The sequence below is a fragment of the Pelophylax lessonae genome, assembly GCF_965119305.1.
Source record: "Pelophylax lessonae genome assembly, chromosome: 8".
NCBI lineage: Eukaryota > Metazoa > Chordata > Amphibia > Anura > Ranidae > Pelophylax > Pelophylax lessonae.
The window spans coordinates 226,222,119-226,242,162 of NC_138775.1; the positions used below are offsets into that span (position 1 = coordinate 226,222,119).

Consider the following 20,044-nt stretch of genomic DNA (forward strand, 5'->3'; position numbering starts at 1 on the left):
ACAATAAAATACAAGAGGACTAAGTGGGTCCTGCTCAGAAGAGCTTACAGTCTAATACAGGGCTTGACAAATTTGCTTGAAAACTAGGAGCCAGCTAAAAAAGTTAGGATCCAGTTTTTTTCGCGCATGTCGAATGGCCGGCTTCTGTCGGACCAGCTGCCATACACACACTGGCCCAATGGTGGCCAGTTTTTATTGAATCGGCTGATGTTGCCCAGCATTCGACCCGCGTGTACTTTGTTTACTTCTTCTGAGAGATATTAAAGGAACACTCCAACCACCATGACCACTTCAGTGATTTGAAGTGGTCATGATGGTAGGAGTCAGAAACACTGCACATGCTGGGATATTTACAATTATCTGCTGGGGGCTAGTTGCACCCCTAGTACGTGACTTACTGCTGGCGGGAAATACTGGCAGAGATCACTGAGCGGCGCTGGAGGAAGCATGCAGAGTCGATGCTTCCTGTATCTCTCCTATCACAGGCAGAGTGCATTTGATATCACTCCGCCTGTGACAGGATGGAGCCGCAACTACACAGGAAGCATCGGCTCCGTTCTGTCACAGCTGACAAGCACAGTTCTTCCGCATGACATCCCAAGTCTCCTTCGAGGTGCGTGAGTCTCCCGCATGCGGTCCTGGCACTTGTGGGGGACAGGGAGCCGCAGCCCGCATGTGGGAGACTCCTGCTCCTCGCAGGAGACTTGGGATGTCTGGCGACAAGACCCCTCCGGCAGTGTAACCCAGGCGCCGGGCCGCTAATTCTAGTCTGCTGAAAAGATGATGTACACCACTCAGGTGGATCTATTATCCACAATCAGCCGTAGGTGCTGGACCTCGGATCGCCACCGGATAACAGGAACATGAAGAGAAAGTGGCTGCACACCAAAACAATGACTTGATAGCAGCAAAGATTTATTTGTACAAATCTGAATACATGGTACAACAGAACTAGTAGTGAATAAGCACACTGGTGGTCGTGTGATACGCGTCTACCATTTCCATTCTGTTGTACCTTGTATCCAGATTTGTACAAATAAATCTTTGCTACTATCAAGTCATTGTTTTGGTGTGCGGGCACTTTCTCTTCATGTTCGCTAATTCTAGTCCCCAATGCGACCTGGTGCCCGGGGTTTGTTGAGCCCTGATCTAATAGATATCTCATACCTGAGGGGCCGCTGAGGAAGCGGACAATCCCTGTGGTAGCTGGTGCTACTGCGATAGCTGCAATCTGCTGGGTCCTGTGCTGAGCAGCTTCCCCTCCGCACACTGACCAGTGGAGGTCACTCACTTGGCACCATTATTAGAATGCCTTATACCCCCCTACTTCCTTTCCTGGATACACAAAAGAAAGGGAGAGGAAAAGTTTTGACTTTAAATACTTTTAACCTGAGTGTTAAATAAAGAAAAGGAAAACACTAGCAGAAGGGATTCATTGCAGAAGAGATTACAGTAAACCCCCCTCCATTGCGGGGGTTACGTTCCGGACCCAGCCACGAAAAGTGAAAATCCGCGAAATAGAAAAACCCTATTAAAATGCATTGTAGGCATGTTTTTTTTACTGTCACTGTACGTGTAAAAGCATTTTAAGGTCTTTAAACACACTTTTAAAACAATAGAAACTCATTTAAACACATTAGATACTGAGAGACATAGCAAGAGCTATGGAAAACACAAAAATATTTCATTTTTAATGATTTATATAGTAAAACAACATTACAAAAAAAAACGCAATATACCGGGACCGCAAAAACTGAACCGAGATGGAGCGGGGGTTTACTGTATTTGTGTCTCTTGAGCAGTTATTGCTGCTCACCTGCCTGCTTGCAAGCTTCTTTAGATTGTACACTGAGCTGTATATGTGTAGATTAGTCTACATTCTAGACACGCCTTGGTGGTGCTAAATACATTTACCCCCATGCACAAGGGTGGGGGTTCTGTCACCCCAGACTGTCAAATTTAGGATTGGTGACGATATCTTTGCCATCAAGGGTCATGTCACTTGAGCAGAGGACAGTCTTGTAGACTTTAATTCCTCATTAAATCTAGATTTACTTTGAACTTTTTCATATGTTCCATTTGACTGGCTGTTGCATGACTAATGACTTCACATCTTGGTCTCTGACCCCTACTACTACACTGCTGTCTCTTTGAAATTTTGGAGAAATATCAGTGATACAGATACTTGTCAGGAACGATTTTTTTTTTTTTTCCCCCACCATAAATTTACTGTGATAATCTTGAGATGCTTAAATTTGCCACTAGTTTTTTGAAAGAGTAGCAAGTCCACAAACATAAACCTGGAATGACTGAGCCATTGTGTTAGCATTTGTCACTGTCTTTTATCACATAATAAAGGAGTGTTCTGTTTGCTGAGTAGTATTCGATATATGTCATACCATTTCATACCTGGAAGTAGGAAGTAAGATCAAGGAATTCCTTTTATCAACCCACCCATTGATTTCTTTCTCTTTTTTTGCCAGAAGCTTTGCACCGTCCTTTTGGCAGTGACTCAGAACCTCAAGCACTCAATGAAGCCATCCGCTGGAGCTCCAAGGAGAACCTGCTCGGAGCAACAGAAAGCGACCCCAACCTCTTTCTTGCTCTCTATGATTTTGTGGCTAGTGGAGACAATACGCTGAGCATTACAAAAGGTACAGTAGAATAAATACAGAACCTCTTCATAAAAAGAAAAAAAATATATATTCGAAAAAATAAATTTCTTTGTACAACGCATGCCGTATTGTCATTTCAGCGTTCTCCAAAGTTGCAGGATAGTATTTGCTAATTGCACATTGTTTGCAGAAGATGTACATTGATCTGTGAATCTTGTACTAAATCGAAGTTTCTTGTGTGTCGCCACCTCTCAGGAGAAAAGCTGCGGGTGTTGTGTTACAATCAGAATGGGGAATGGTGCGAGGTGCTATCTAAGAACGGCCAGGGCTGGGTGCCCAGTAATTACATCACTCCTGTAAACAGCCTGGAGAAGCACTCGTGGTACCACGGTCCTGTGTCTCGCAGTGCAGCCGAGTATCTCCTCAGCAGCCTCATCAATGGCAGTTTCCTGGTGCGTGAGAGCGAGAGCAGCCCGGGCCAGCTGTCCATCTCTCTGCGATACGAGGGCCGAGTCTACCACTACCGTATAAACACTGCCTCTGATGGCAAGGTATGAGAAAAGTCCGATATGCTTGGATATTTGTTTCAGTCAAGTGTTTGCAAAAGTTGCCAATATCTTTCAAGGAGTTACTTTATGCTGAAATGTCACTTAGAATGCTGATTTTTATGAAATGTAAGGGTCAGTCCAAAACTTTTAAATCTCTCTCTTCATGGCAGTATTTCGAATAGGAATTGACAGTAAGATTTGTGCACCTTAAAGTCCCTTAAGCACCTGTTCACATCGGGGCGATTTGACATCGCATGCCAAATTGCAGCCTATTGCCAGCAACGGCACCATCTAAATTGGTGCGATGCCAACTTTGCGGCGCTGCGATGATTTCCAAAAGTAGTTCCTGCACTACTTTTGGCCACTTCATAGGTGATTTCAACAGACATCTGTGCAGTGAAGCTGCACAGATGTCTTTCAAATCACCCCTGAACTCGCAATAAAAAGCGGGTTTGAAATCGTGCGCTTTCAGCTGAATTCGCTCAATTTGAAACCCGCCTCCAATGTGAACGAACACTAAAGGAGTCAAGAAAAACTTTTATTCAAGAGGCTGGTGTGTTGTAAGTCTTCACCTTAGCAGGTGAAATTGATAACAGTAAGTAAGGCCCTATAGACGGTTAAAATCTCTGCCGGTGCATGTATGGGCAGGCTGAATGTACCCATTGATCAACATGGGTACAACCAGCCTGCCGGATTTTACTTACTATTATTACTAGTGGCTGGTATAGCTGCTAGCAATAATCACTGTCTTTTTCCGACAGGCTTCCCCTGCCCATCCCCCCAAATAGAGCTTTCTTTTTTACTTTCTGCTAGAAAACAAATCCAAAAAAAAAAAATCTAATTTCCTAATAAATTTAGGTCAATATGTATTCTGCTACATATTTTTTGTAAAAGAAATCCGCGTATATTGATTGGTTTGCGCAAAACGTTATAAAAATCTACAAGCTTTAGTGTGTCTGTGTGTGTGTGTGTGTATGTATGTGTGTATGTATGTGTGTATATATATATATATATATATATATATATGTGTGTGTGTGTATATAATATGTATGTATATATATATATATAAATTTTTTTTTTTTTTTTTTTTTTTACTCGTAATGGCGTTGATCAGCGACTTCTAGCGTGACTGCGATATTGTCGCAGACATTTTGACAGTTTTTGGGAACCAGTGAGACTGATACAGGGATCAGTGCAAAAAAAAAAATGCACTTTCACTGAACTAATGACACTGACTGGGAAGGGGGTTAACATCAGGGGCGATCAAAGGGTTAACCGTGTGCCTAGCCTGTTTTTTTACTATGCTGAGTGAGGGGTTTTTATTAGGGAAGAGATGGAGTTTATTCCCAGCTTTGCAGGGACACACACTCCCCCCCCCCCCCCCCCCCCCCCCCCATCAGAACGGTTCTCTGCCTTTTTTACATAGATCACAGTTCTGTGTCTCTGTCCGATCGGCGGTTGCCGGCAGACATCAGGTACCCTCTGATCAGCTTCCGCTGTGTGTAATGACACTGAAAGCAAGCTGCCAGCAGAGCACATGCACGCCACAATACCTACAGGTGTTGGATCACATGTATATGTACGGGATCTGGTGCACAGCTGCCACCCTGTAGTAGTAAAACTGCTATAGGGCAGTCGGCAAGTGAATGTTAAAGTATGAATTGGGTGGTGTTACAAAATGGCAAGCAATAAGACTGTATGTATGGTTATGCTGCCTAGAGAAGTACAGATGCAATGGTAAAATAAAGGTTCTCACTATTGTTGGGGTGCTGCTGGTTGAACCAGACTCATTCTGTTACCAACCAAATTACAGTAATATGTTGCTTAAAGAAGACCCTTCCACCCACTGATACTCCTAGGTATCGAGGAGTATGTGACCTCTCCAGCCAGGCCAAAAGGAAGTTAAAGCTGTGTATGCTGTGACAAAGAGCTTACACAGTGTTTGTACTTCCAGCTCTGACGGGCGAACATGGTGGTTGGGAAGATATGGTTATCAGTGTGCAATGAGGTTCTTTTTTAAAGAGAAGCTGTCACTTTATCCTTTATTGGCTCTTTAAAGTACCTGGTTGCACAGACTGGGCTAGCCCATTTCTAACAGAGTGCAAATATTGTGTACGCAGTGTCATGTATGTATTTTTATAATGTAGTATTTAGTTATGCATGGCATAACTGCTCAAGCATTTATAGTAACATTTCAAACTCAGACATGTTTACTGGATATATGTTTGTTCTGTCTATGTAGAAAGAAAGCACAGTGTAGACATTACATTGACTTTTTGACCCTGTCCTCCAGGTCTATGTCACAGCCGAAAGTCGTTTCAACACACTGGCTGAGCTGGTTCACCATCACTCCACTGTGGCTGATGGCCTTGTCACTATCCTACACTACCCAGCACCTAAGTGCAACAAGCCCACAGTTTACGGAGTCTCCCCTATCCATGACAAGTGGGAGATGGAGCGCACAGACATCACCATGAAGCACAAATTAGGAGGGGGACAGTATGGAGAAGTTTATGTCGGGGTTTGGAAAAAATACAATCTCACTGTCGCTGTGAAAACACTCAAGGTAAGGCAACCAGAACTGTGCAATGTCAACATCCAGTCCATACATTGCAGTATGAAAAATCAAAATTGCTCTCGAAAAATGCATAGAGTAAAGCAAAAAAAAAAAAACTTCTATCTCAGGATATATATACCCAGGATGATATATGGGTTTTGTAACACCATAGTTCTTTGTCATAGCGCCCTCTGTAGTGCAGCTTGTGTTAATACGTACTCTTATCTCTGCGTTCTCTTTTCGACTGAAAGATTAAGCCCTGGTTCACTCTGGTGTGGCTTTGAAATCTCGCTATTTTCAGCACGTTTTCAAAGCTGCACATCCAGTGCAGTTTGTACGTCCGATTTCACTGCCACTTGCGACTTCATTTAACAGAAGTCAATGCAAGTCGCAGTGAAATTGGAAAAAAAGTAATGCAGGAACTGTGCCTCATTTCAATGGTTCCATTGCCAGCAATGAGGTGTGAATTTGTCTGCGATTTGGAACTGTCAAATCGCATGACAAATTACAAATTGTGTGAACCAGGGCTTAAGGCCTCATACACACAGGGCGTTAAAAACCCCCTGAAAAAACGAGTTGCAAAGCCAGTACCGATAGCAGGAAAAAGCGCTGTAAAAACACGCTTTTAGAAGCATTTTGCATTGCCGTTAATGCTCGTTTAGCAGCATTTCTCTACTATCTTCTATTTTCCACTCCCAAATCCAATTACTACTACTTAAAAACAGTTGACGTGACGTATACATCGTTAACCCGTGTTTAGCCGCGTCAGGCAATTTTACAGCTGTAATGCTGCTGCTCCAGAATGCGCTGGCCCTGGGTTTTTTTTTGCAGCTTAAAAACGCTTATGCCACTTATAGCTCCATAAAGCCTATATGTGCATAGACACATAATAACATGGAGTGCATACTGGAATCCTGCTCCTCTAACTCCAGCCTTGAACCCCCATAATATGATCCATGTCATAGCAGAGAAAGGAAGCGCAATGAAAGGATGCGCAAACATGGCTAGGGGAAGGCGCAGGTGGAGCTGCCCTCCTCCTTTCCCAACATTACATCTCCTAATCTTCACCCCAATCATTGGAGCTCAGATAGTTCCCCTCTCGCAGCATACCTTTTATAGAGGAGGGATGGGGAATGCGTCAATGAGCTCTCACCCCTCCCTCGGTCCCATGAATCCGATTATCTGAATCGCATGAAAGCCAGCTCCGCTCCCAGTGCCTGCTCTTTCCGTTCCCTCCGCTGTCTTCTGTGGCTGACTTCTACCACGCTATGCCATTGGAGTAGGGCGCTCTGATGCTGGGAAACCACAGACCCCGCAGCCCCAACATACCTGAGCTGGGCCTCGGACTCCCTCAGCATCTTCCATCAATACCTCGAGGGAGGGCAGCAGAAGGGATGACCAGCTGCCGGGCATCCCCTAACTTTACCAGACTCTGCTGGCCGTCGCTCTTCCCGCTGTGTCAGTGGCTGCCATGCCGCTCTCTTCCTGCTCCATCCATGGGGCGTCTTCATCCCTGCTGCCACCGCTAATCAAATTCCCCATAATGATAGTAGCGCCCCGCATCCTGCCCTGTAATGGCAACTGAGCTCAATCAGCTCTGTTGTGCTAGCGTCTTCTTTGATAAGTTAACAAATAGAAGTACTCATGCTCCTATACACAATGAGACAGGTGCCAGACTTTTATAACAAAGTGTGTACCCGATAACCCCATATGGGCTTGTACTTGCCAGAATTTTTTGACCTACTATTTCTAGTCGGGTCACACTACGCCTTGGGGTCTAATAACCCTAAATAACATGCGTCAGCCTGGCGTTCCCAGGATTAGCCTTCAAATCCTCCTCTTTATTATGTACCACCATTCAGGAGAGATAATACCACCGCTGGAATTGGAGCGGTGGATTCAGAATCCTGTATCCAATGTATCATCAATATATAGGTGGAATTTTGTTTTTCCCCCTGTACAGCCGGTGTCTTAGTATCTCCAGTATGTGTCCCCGGTGGAGTTTCTCTGTGTTGTCCCCATAGTATTGTTAATACACCACAATTGTTAGTTTTGGCAGCGTGTTTTTTTTTTATTATTATTCATTCAGTGGGTGGCCTTATCCACTGCCTCCTACCCGACGTCCTTCAATTGTAGAATTGGCAGCCATGCAGTGCCTGCATGTAACCAGATGCAGACGCTGTTTGGGCTTTGTGACAGCAGGCAGGCAGGGTCAGCTGTAAAAATACCAAGGCTGCAATGGGAAATGTATCCGTCTGCATGGAGGAGTTGGTCTGATTTTTTTTTTTTTTTTTTTTTCCAGCCTACATGCTGAATGGAAAAAAAAAGTGTGACCAGCTAGAGACCTCTTGATTTACTCTACTAAAAATGTATAAAAATCCAGCACAATTCACTAGGCTTTTTCCATAGCTGAGTGGAATGGAGTCTTTTGTCATGGGTCAAAGGAAAAGATCCATACGCCGCACATCATGAAGCAGACCCATGCGCATGGAGTTGGGTGAATGGCAGCCTCCGCAAGGACTCCAGCCAGGGAACGCCCCTAAGTCATTTTGCTCCGCCCCTTGGAGCTTAATCCTGCGGTAAAGCAAAATGCATTGGGGTGTAGCCTGCCTGGAGTACGGGCTGAGGCTGCCATTCATCTCACTTCCTGCACATGGGTCTGCTTCATGATGTGCGTTTTTTGGATCTTTAACATTGCTGCAGCTTGGAGCTAGGGCGAGCTCCCTGTCCCTGCCTGCATTCAGTGGTCTAGTTGGACTTTACCCCTCTACCTGTGCGTCACCTAAATTTTGTCTTTTTTGGGTCACTTTTGTCATGGGGATGTGCACTGTGCAGTCTGCAATGCAGTCAGAAGATAAGGATATCTTTACCTCCGGGAATTTACATATGGCGCTTTTCCACTGCATGGAACCGAGCGGTTCGGCTCGCTTTTGTGCTTTTCCACTGCTGGTACCGCATGGTATAGTGTAGGAACGGTTCGGTACGGTACGATACGGCGGCGCTTTTCCACTGCATGGAACCGAAAGGTACGGCTCTCAAAAACAGTACCACCTCGATTGTGGTTCCAAGAGGTACCATACCCGGTACCATATCCCACAATCCTTTGCATGCAGTCACTACTAGCCACTGATTGGTCAGAGAATCCCACCCACCCCATTGTTATCCCACCCACTTAACTTTAGTACTACTTTAGTGGAAAAGCAAACCATAGCCTACCGTACCGAACCGTTCCAACACCGTACCATGCGGTACCAGCAGTGGAAAAGCAAACCGGGCCGAGTATAGCCGAACCGGTACTTGCAGTGGAAAAGTGCCATTAGTGAGCAGCCTGGTTGGATGGAAAAAAAATGAATTGCACAGAAAGTAGAAAGCATCATGTGAGCAAGTCACAATGAAAAACTTTCATGTTTGGCTGGAGAGTACATTTAATAGATGCCTGTTAAGATGAAAAAAAAAAAAATTAAAGCTGCCATAGTCAATTTGTTTTTGAAGGTGCAAGTTTTGGATCTATCTTTATACATTAACTCAGCAAATCGGTGACTCAGAACAAAAATGCAGTCTAAGCGTACCTGAAGTTGTAGGAGATCTGCTAAAACTTCACTGGTAGCTATATGGCAGGCTCATCTGTGATGGCCCGGGAGTGAGGCTTAGATGACGGGGCCTGGCTTTCTGGGCCATGAGAGCGGTTTGAAATGTACATACCAGAGCGTGCTGGTATAGTGATTCAGTTAAAGGGCATTTTCCTATTTAATAATGAAAAAAAAGTTAAGTAAATCATCTGTTTCATAAATGAGTAAAGTCTTGCTCTGGAATTTGGAATGTAAATGATGGACCACTCTTTGGATTCTTTGTATTTTTTTCTTCTTTTCAGGAAGATACTATGGAGGTTGAAGAATTTCTTAAGGAGGCAGCAGTGATGAAAGAAATCAAGCATCCCAACCTTGTCCAACTCCTAGGTTGGTATAGAAAGAACCCCATGTTCTTTGCATTTAATTGCCCCATATGAATAGGTTTTCTTTAGAATGCTTTCCCTCCTTTTAGAGCAATTGTTTTATTTTATCAGGTGTCTGCACACTGGAGCCCCCCTTTTACATCGTTACAGAGTACATGCACTATGGGAACCTGCTGGACTATCTCCGAGAGTGTAACCGGGAGGAAGTCACTGCTGTAGTTCTGCTTTACATGGCCACTCAGATCTCCTCTGCCATGGAGTACCTGGAGCGAAAAAACTTCATACACCGGTGAGCTGCATGCAATTTTTGCTCGGTACTCATTTTGCACTCACTGTCCCTATTTATAGTGAATGCATAGTATGTATCGTGTATCTCAGAGTGCAGCTAAGGATGGGTTTGTTTTATGTTGTTTTTTGCGGGTTTCTTTAAATTCCTTATTTTTTTCTCTATTTCCTAGGGATCTTGCAGCAAGGAACTGTCTTGTGGGCGAAAATCATGTGGTGAAGGTGGCTGATTTTGGACTCTCTCGACTCATGACAGGAGACACATACACGGCTCATGCTGGTGCCAAGTTCCCCATAAAATGGACTGCTCCAGAAAGTCTAGCATACAATACTTTCTCCATAAAGTCAGATGTCTGGGGTAAGAAGCAAAGCTTAGGTAGATTACTTTCCCTAACTTCTTATATAGTCTGATTTTGCGGTCTAATCTGAAAAAAGTATGTTATATAGGATGTATATGGAGTATTTTTGTATGCAGTATAGTACTTAAAATTCCAATGTTTGTCAAAAAAAGTAAGAAGCGTTAATAGATCCAACTACCTTGTGCCTTGATTCTGACTAGTTCCAATATAATTTAGTTGAGGAAATTGAATATTTCATATTTTCTTGAGGCTGGGTTCATACTGATGTGGGGTTCCCCATATTCATTTTGCATGACCGACTCAATAGAGCCGAGTCACACAGCTCCGGGGCTGCCGTGGTCCGGTTAGCAGAAGGGTTCCGTGCGTGTCTGGCTCAGTTTCAGGTACTAATTAAGGCAAAGAAACCCGGACCTGATTCTTCCCTGAAATGGAGAACCGGGATGCATCGGAGCCCCTGCTGTGTGCCGCTCTGCAGTGTGTGTAGACCCAAACTAAAGCTGTCAACATCTTAAAAAACCTCGAAAGTCTCGTTACCTTAGATGACTTCATGCTATAGGAATATAATTGTAAACTACATCTCGAATATATAACCCTAAAAACGTAAACTAAATCTATATCTGCTTTATTTTAGGTCCTTTAAAGCAGAAAAGGTTACAGTTTGCACATGGCCTTAGATATTGCACACATGTAAGGGACTGTATTTAAAGGTAACTAGTTAAACAACTGTAGTTGATAGCTTACAACACAGTAAGTTCACATTTTTGTCTCAGGTTGTAACACATTGCAGCCAAGTGCTCCTCCTGAAATGCCTCCATTCCTGCATAGTAAAGACTATGCATGCCCCTTCCACCTAGATCTTACAGTGTCATGCCTGGGTAGGGCATATCTTATTGAGATAATCAAGGTTTGCAGGCTTCTAGGGCCGTCAGAAGGGGGTAAATATCCTACAAATAAAAATCTAAGCTGGTTTTACTAGTATCAATTTTCCTGCTGGATAAAAATAATTATACTTGCGCTTTTTATAAAGCACAAGTTAACTAGCTGTGGACTGACTTTTTTACAAGAGCTTAATGACTTGCTTCTGTTTTCTGCAGCATTTGGAGTTCTACTCTGGGAGATTGCCACCTATGGCATGTCTCCTTACCCTGGCATTGACTTATCTCAGGTGTATGACTTGCTGGAGAAAGGTTACCGCATGGAACAGCCAGAGGGTTGTCCTCCGAAGGTCTATGAGCTGATGAGAGCGTGTGAGTATATCTTTTGTATTGTCTCCAATAAATTTTGATACACTTTCACCTAGAGGGCTGAACGAAAAAAAAAATGGATATATAATTTATAAGGAGTTTTGGTGCCTCAAACCAAAAAAGATGGGACTTTATGGGCTAGTCAAGAAATAATAAGGTATAAAAAGTATATCACAGTTTATTACATAGGTCATAATACAATAAGGAAAATACGTGCAAATGGGTTATAGACCCATGTGTGTAGTGAAGGATAAGGATGGAAGAGGTGACAAGGTGAATGGTGAACATAGATATAATTCTCTGTCTGTTCCGGCTCATATGTGAGACTCTGGAATGTGTTGAGAGAGAGTGTATATCTCTAATTTCCAACGCGTTTCGGCATTCTATATGTTGCCTTTATCAAGGAAAGAGGGTTGATCACCATATCTGGAAGATATATGGTAAAAATAATGAGTTGTTTACATTATATGTGGATATTTCCAGTAAATAGGAAAAAGAGGAGTATATCAACATACTTGTGACATTGGCGTCTGGTCCCGGACCTTGTTATCTGTTCTCTCAAAATATTGCACACAGGATTTGGGGGAATCACTGTCTCTATGGTGAGAAGGGGTTTAGGTGAATTTGTGGTAATATTGGAGTGGTTTAGTGTAAAAATTTGTTAACAGACTTACAATTTGTGATCGTTGCTCTTGTAGAGGGGGAAAAGTCCCTTGTAGTATCCTAAAATGTTTAATACGGTAAATATTCAGGTGTGGAAGAGCATGATGATGAGGTAAGTTGTTTAATAAAGTAATGATTTTACACTTACAAAATAGATGTAGTTGTTTCTTGTGGCCAGTAGAGGGAGCTCCGGTATGGTATCCCGGTTGTTTCCCTAGTAACAGTAATATACATATGAGCCTTTTGTTCAAAAGGCATTTGTTTTGAAAGAATCATCCAACAGTGCAGTGAATCGACACTGTTGGATGGTAAACTTACAGTTTTTGAGAGAGTAAGGTTCCTGAGTGTTGAAGAGCAGCGGGTCCTGGGCGTCCGGTACGTTCCCTCGGCTGGAGGGAAGTGGCGCCCTGTTAAAAATCCCCGGCTTTATATACCCGCTCGCGCATGCGCAATAGCGCATCGGAGCGTCACAGCGCAGACCCGGCTTCCGGGTGTGCGTGTCGGCGTGGAGCGCGTCAGGCGGACCTGCGCGCGCATCCAGCCTGTGATAGATGTAAGGGAGATGTCCCGAAGCCGCCGACACAGGAAGGACAGAGATAGTGCTCCCTGGGACGGGAGCATTTCTCTGTCAGGTCCCCAGGGAGAAGCCTCTGGGGTCACCTGTGCCGGGTGTGTTTTGAGATGGCAGAGTAAAGGCGCGGGGATATAGAGATGCCACTTAGGTCACAAGAAGGGTGTAAATAAAGTATATTACAAAAGCATCACTAATAATTAGGAAAACGAGAGTATATGTTAGAACATTGTTAAACATCATAAATTGCAGCAAATTAATAACATAAAGGGAAGAGTGGGTAGCACTCGGGGGGGCCGTGTAGGTCAGGGCGGGGCATCCCACTGTTGATGATAACATGCCAAATGGGGTATATGTCTCTTTGTAAAAGGAAAAAAGGCTTGCTGGGGATTATAGTGGAATGGAGTGTGTTTAGTCTGTTTTTCCGGAAACGAAGCCCTCTAAGAAAGGGCGATAACTTTCGTTATCATTAAGTCCTGGGGGTCTAGTAGCGTTGAGTTTTTTTATCCACCGCATTTCTGTTTGTAGTAAGGACTTATTCCAGTCTCCCCCTCTACTTGGAATGTGTATACGATCAAGAACAGAAAATTTAACTTTCGGCATTCTGTATTTATGAAAATGAGACATGTGGCGGCCTAACGGTAAATAAAAGTTACCAATTGACATGCTTTGCATGTGTTGGTTGACCCTGAGTCCAAATTCTTGGCGCGTCTTTCCGATGTAAAAAGCGCCACATTCACAGTTCATTATATAAATAACCCCCTTCGTTTTGCAATTTGCATAATGTCTGGGGGAAAAGAGCTCACCATTGGGTAGCAGAAGAGAAGTTGTTTTGGGAATGACGGCGCATTGTGCGCATGATCCACAGGGAAAGGTGCCTTTGATTTTACAAGGATCTTTATATGATTTCATTTCGCTGTGTACAAGGGTTTGATGCACAGAGCGAGTCTTTTTATAGGAGATGAGGGGGTTGTTGGGTAATAAGTCTTTCAGTGAAGGATCTTCCGTAAGGATGGACCAGTTCTTTTTTAATATATTGCGAATTTTACTGTGCTCGTTGGAGAATCTGAGTATTATTCTGGTTGATGGAGGATCCGTTGCAGGGTTTTTATTTTTGTTGAACAAGATTGTATGTCGATCTTGTTGGTTGACCCGATTAAATGCTTTCTTAAGGCATGTTCGAGAATATCCTCGTGCTAACAATCTGTCAGTTAGAGCATCGGCCTCTTGTTGGAATTTGTTTGGACTACTGCAAATTCTCTTGAGTCTTAAAAATTGACTGTGAGGGATGGACTTTTTGAGGGGTTCTGGGTGAAAACTGGTAGCATGAAGTACGGTATTGCCAGCAGTCTCTTTTCTGAATAGGGTGGTCATGATATTGCCGGTTTGATCTTTGTAAATATAGGTGTCCAAGAAGGGTATTTTTGTTTGGCTATATGTCATTGTAAAATACATGTTGTATCTGTTATGATTCATTTTGTTTGAACATTCAAGGAGTAGATATTCGGGGCCGTTCCAGATGAGGAGTACATCATCGATGTATCTTTGCCATAACATGATATTGGTGGTATATAAGTTATTTTCTTCTGATGTTAAGAAGTCCTCTTCCCATTCGCCCAAATAGATGTTCGCGTAAGAGGGCGCGCAGCTAGTGCCCATGGCAACGCCGCATGTCTGCACATAGTATGTGCCACAGAAGGAGAAAATATTGTGATGAAGTATGAATTTCAACATAGTTAGAATAAATGTATTAAAGTTGATATCATGGTCGCTTTGTTGATAAAGAGTTTTTTGTACTGAGTAAAGTCCTTTTGAATGGGGAATATTGTTGTAGAGTGTTTCGACATCGATTGTGACCAGAAATGCATTGGTGGGTATTGATATATTATCCAAAATTTGGAGTAAGTGTCCAGTATCCTTGATGTAGGAGGTGAGTTTGGTAACATGAGGTTTGAGGTGGGCATCAATGACTTGGCTCATTTTTTCTGTAATGCTGCCGTTACCGGAGATGATGGGTCGTCCGGGTGGATTTTGTGGATCTTTGTGCACTTTGGGTAAGGCATAAAAAGTCGGAACCTTGGGATATTTCGTTCGAATGAACTCCCAGAGGGTCTTAGTGATGGTATTGTTGCTATAAGCTTGATCAACCAATGTATAGAATTCTTGGTTGAAGCTGTGTACCATAAGGGGAGAAATCTGTTTATAATATTTTTTGTTTTCCAGAATGTTAAGACACATTTGTTTGTAATCTTCATTGTTCATTAGAACCACATTACCCCCCTTGTCAGAGGGTTTAATTGTAATGTCTTGGTTATTTTGAAGTTCTTTAAGTGCTTTTGTGTGTTCTGGAGTTAAGTTGGTAGAGTAGGTGGTTCTGCGTAATTGTTCAATATCTTTGGTTGTCTGACGAACAAATAGTGCTATAGCTGGGTTAGTGTTGATGGGGGGATATTTAGGTGATTTCCTCTTGAATTGAGTAGTAGTGGTTGGTGGGATATCAGGTTCTTCTTCATCACTGTCTGTTAATGAGTCCATGTCTTCTACATCATCTAGTCCACCTTCCTCGAGGAGTAGGTTGAGGTCTCTGATAGCCCTGAATTCAGCGGCTGTAAGTGGAGTTGGTGTAGGTTGTGTCATTGGTTTTTTGCTATAGCAAACCTTAAGTGTAAGGTTGCGTGCAAATAAATTAATATCTTTAATGGTTTCGAAAGTATCCATGCTTTTGTTGGGACAGAAAGATAGTCCTAAAGATAGGACTTCTTTCTGTGCTGTGGTAAGGTTATGTGAAGAGAGGTTTATGACATTTAGTCCCTCTTGTCTTCCTGTCTTTGTGTGTCCTGGTTCGCTTTGGTTTTGTTGTAAACTTTGCCTAAAAAAGCACCCCTTTGATTGGAGCGGGTGAACATTTCATGTGGTTTTAATGTTTTCGTAGCCGTTTCTGTTATTTCGGTGTCAGATGCACAGGCTTCTGATTGATCTTGAGGTATTGCCCAATCACTTCTGTCGGGGTTCCTAGGGGTCCTTTGTGTGGTACTTTTTTGGGGCATATTTCTGCCTTTGTTCATGTCAGAGCCAGAGTTGTAGGAAGATGAGTCAGAGGATTGTTGCTGGTAAGGGTATCTTGGAGCACGGTTTTTGTTGCGATTTGATCTTGTGGAATTTGTCCATCTGTATGCGCGGCCTTGTGTAAATGCATTCTTGTCGCGCCAATATTTCTTTTCTTTTTTGACTAGTATCTCCTTGCTGTACTCTTCCAGATGTGCCTTTAGCTTGGTTTCCTCTGTGCTGTAAAGTGCGGCTGTTTTTAATGGGGCGAGTTGGTCATAAATTTTTTTGATTTCTCCCTCAAGGCTTTTACTTTGTCGAAGGTATTCCCCTTGAAGAAGTAACATGAGGTTTTTTGAACATTGGTTAAGTATATCTTCCCATTCTTGTTTCATCAAAGCTGTAATGTTGTCTAATGTGGGAAAGATTTGGATACGTAAACCAGCCGGGTTAATGTTTTCTTTTATGTATCTGTCAAAAGTGCGGACGTGCCAGTGTAGGGCTGACTTCCTTTCGAGGTGTTTTTTTAAAGTAGTGAAAAGTGCGGTGATGTCAGAGTTTAGCTGTTCTTTCTCTTTGAAGTTGGATTGTATGTTTAGCATCAGGGAGTCCCACTCCGTACCCACAAGGTCCCCCATTGTGCCCCCAGTCTCCCTTGCGAGTGAATCCAGCTTGAATTTAAGTAGTAGCTGGAAAACAATATTAGGAACCCTGCGGCTCCTCCGTGAGTGAACCAAAGTTCAAAGACAGGGGAAAGCCGGGGTTGATTAAGTCGATAAATATATGCGTTTTTGCCTTGCTGCCCGACAAAAAACAAAATAATATGGAGACTTTGGGTCTATGGATCTAGGAGGTCACGGATGTGTTATCCATCCAAAAAATCGATACTTGTGAGTTAGATCCCTAGTTGCCCTTAAATAGTAGGTGTAGCCAACATCCCGATATGAAATTTATAAGGAGTTTTGGTGCCTCAAACCAAAAAAGATGGGACTTTATGGGCTAGTCAAGAAATAATAAGGTATAAAAAGTATATCACAGTTTATTACATAGGTCATAATACAATAAGGAAAATACGTGCAAATGGGTTATAGACCCATGTGTGTAGTGAAGGATAAGGATGGAAGAGGTGACAAGGTGAATGGTGAACATAGATATAATTCTCTGTCTGTTCCGGCTCATATGTGAGACTCTGGAATGTGTTGAGAGAGAGTGTATATCTCTAATTTCCAACGCGTTTCGGCATTCTATATGTTGCCTTTATCAAGGAAAGAGGGTTGATCACCATATCTGGAAGATATATGGTAAAAATAATGAGTTGTTTACATTATATGTGGATATTTCCAGTAAATAGGAAAAAGAGGAGTATATCAACATACTTGTGACATTGGCGTCTGGTCCCGGACCTTGTTATCTGTTCTCTCAAAATATTGCACACAGGATTTGGGGGAATCACTGTCTCTATGGTGAGAAGGGGTTTAGGTGAATTTGTGGTAATATTGGAGTGGTTTAGTGTAAAAATTTGTTAACAGACTTACAATTTGTGATCGTTGCTCTTGTAGAGGGGGAAAAGTCCCTTGTAGTATCCTAAAATGTTTAATACGGTAAATATTCAGGTGTGGAAGAGCATGATGATGAGGTAAGTTGTTTAATAAAGTAATGATTTTACACTTACAAAATAGATGTAGTTGTTTCTTGTGGCCAGTAGAGGGAGCTCCGGTATGGTATCCCGGTTGTTTCCCTAGTAACAGTAATATACATATGAGCCTTTTGTTCAAAAGGCATTTGTTTTGAAAGAATCATCCAACAGTGCAGTGAATCGACACTGTTGGATGGTAAACTTACAGTTTTTGAGAGAGTAAGGTTCCTGAGTGTTGAAGAGCAGCGGGTCCTGGGCGTCCGGTACGTTCCCTCGGCTGGAGGGAAGTGGCGCCCTGTTAAAAATCCCCGGCTTTATATACCCGCTCGCGCATGCGCAATAGCGCATCGGAGCGTCACAGCGCAGACCCGGCTTCCGGGTGTGCGTGTCGGCGTGGAGCGCGTCAGGCGGACCTGCGCGCGCATCCAGCCTGTGATAGATGTAAGGGAGATGTCCCGAAGCCGCCGACACAGGAAGGACAGAGATAGTGCTCCCTGGGACGGGAGCATTTCTCTGTCAGGTCCCCAGGGAGAAGCCTCTGGGGTCACCTGTGCCGGGTGTGCCTAAGTGGCATCTCTATATCCCCGCGCCTTTACTCTGCCATCTCAAAACACACCCGGCACAGGTGACCCCAGAGGCTTCTCCCTGGGGACCTGACAGAGAAATGCTCCCGTCCCAGGGAGCACTATCTCTGTCCTTCCTGTGTCGGCGGCTTCGGGACATCTCCCTTACATCTATCACAGGCTGGATGCGCGCGCAGGTCCGCCTGACGCGCTCCACGCCGACACGCACACCCGGAAGCCGGGTCTGCGCTGTGACGCTCCGATGCGCTATTGCGCATGCGCGAGCGGGTATATAAAGCCGGGGATTTTTAACAGGGCGCCACTTCCCTCCAGCCGAGGGAACGTACCGGACGCCCAGGACCCGCTGCTCTTCAACACTCAGGAACCTTACTCTCTCAAAAACTGTAAGTTTACCATCCAACAGTGTCGATTCACTGCACTGTTGGATGATTCTTTCAAAACAAATGCCTTTTGAACAAAAGGCTCATATGTATATTACTGTTACTAGGGAAACAACCGGGATACCATACCGGAGCTCCCTCTACTGGCCACAAGAAACAACTACATCTATTTTGTAAGTGTAAAATCATTACTTTATTAAACAACTTACCTCATCATCATGCTCTTCCACACCTGAATATTTACCGTATTAAACATTTTAGGATACTACAAGGGACTTTTCCCCCTCTACAAGAGCAACGATCACAAATTGTAAGTCTGTTAACAAATTTTTACACTAAACCACTCCAATATTACCACAAATTCACCTAAACCCCTTCTCACCATAGAGACAGTGATTCCCCCAAATCCTGTGTGCAATATTTTGAGAGAACAGATAACAAGGTCCGGGACCAGACGCCAATGTCACAAGTATGTTGATATACTCCTCTTTTTCCTATTTACTGGAAATATCCACATATAATGTAAACAACTCATTATTTTTACCATATATCTTCCAGATATGGTGATCAACCCTCTTTCCTTGATAAAGGCAACATATAGAATGCCGAAACGCGTTGGAAATTAGAGATATACACTCTCTCTCAACACATTCCAGAGTCTCACATATGAGCCGGAACAGACAGAGAATTATATCTATGTTCACCATTCACCTTGTCACCTCTTCCATCCTTATCCTTCACTACACACATGGGTCTATAACCCATTTGCACGTATTTTCCTTATTGTATTATGACCTATGTAATAAACTGTGATATACTTTTTATACCTTATTATTTCTTGACTAGCCCATAAAGTCCCATCTTTTTTGGTTTGAGGCACCAAAACTCCTTATAAATTTCATATCGGGATGTTGGCTACACCTACTATTTAAGGGCAACTAGGGATCTAACTCACAAGTATCGATTTTTTGGATGGATAACACATCCGTGACCTCCTAGATCCATAGACCCAAAGTCTCCATATTATTTTGTTTTTTGTCGGGCAGCAAGGCAAAAACGCATATATTTATCGACTTAATCAACCCCGGCTTTCCCCTGTCTTTGAACTTTGGTTCACTCACGGAGGAGCCGCAGGGTTCCTAATATTGTTTTCCAGCTACTACTTAAATTCAAGCTGGATTCACTCGCAAGGGAGACTGGGGGCACAATGGGGGACCTTGTGGGTACGGAGTGGGACTCCCTGATGCTAAACATACAATCCAACTTCAAAGAGAAAGAACAGCTAAACTCTGACATCACCGCACTTTTCACTACTTTAAAAAAACACCTCGAAAGGAAGTCAGCCCTACACTGGCACGTCCGCACTTTTGACAGATACATAAAAGAAAACATTAACCCGGCTGGTTTACGTATCCAAATCTTTCCCACATTAGACAACATTACAGCTTTGATGAAACAAGAATGGGAAGATATACTTAACCAATGTTCAAAAAACCTCATGTTACTTCTTCAAGGGGAATACCTTCGACAAAGTAAAAGCCTTGAGGGAGAAATCAAAAAAATTTATGACCAACTCGCCCCATTAAAAACAGCCGCACTTTACAG

At 43.2% G+C, this 20,044-nt stretch overlaps 1 protein-coding gene across 4 annotated transcripts in view; it reads left to right on the plus strand.

Annotated features, from left to right (window-relative positions):
* Positions 1 to 20,044, plus strand: part of ABL2 (ABL proto-oncogene 2, non-receptor tyrosine kinase) — a 111,287-nt gene that overhangs the window by 82,760 nt on the left and 8,483 nt on the right. For 2 of the 4 annotated variants that reach the window (XM_082265503.1, XM_082265505.1), the window contains exons 2-8: positions 2,484 to 2,654; positions 2,871 to 3,166; positions 5,457 to 5,729; positions 9,592 to 9,676; positions 9,784 to 9,961; positions 10,131 to 10,315; positions 11,411 to 11,563. In XM_082265503.1, coding sequence (XP_082121629.1) covers positions 2,484 to 2,654; positions 2,871 to 3,166; positions 5,457 to 5,729; positions 9,592 to 9,676; positions 9,784 to 9,961; positions 10,131 to 10,315; positions 11,411 to 11,563 — 1,341 coding nt within the window. The remainder of the gene's footprint in view (positions 1 to 2,483; positions 2,655 to 2,870; positions 3,167 to 5,456; positions 5,730 to 9,591; positions 9,677 to 9,783; positions 9,962 to 10,130; positions 10,316 to 11,410; positions 11,564 to 20,044) is intronic. The other 2 variants (XM_082265504.1, XM_082265506.1) reach the window with 1 other exon arrangement.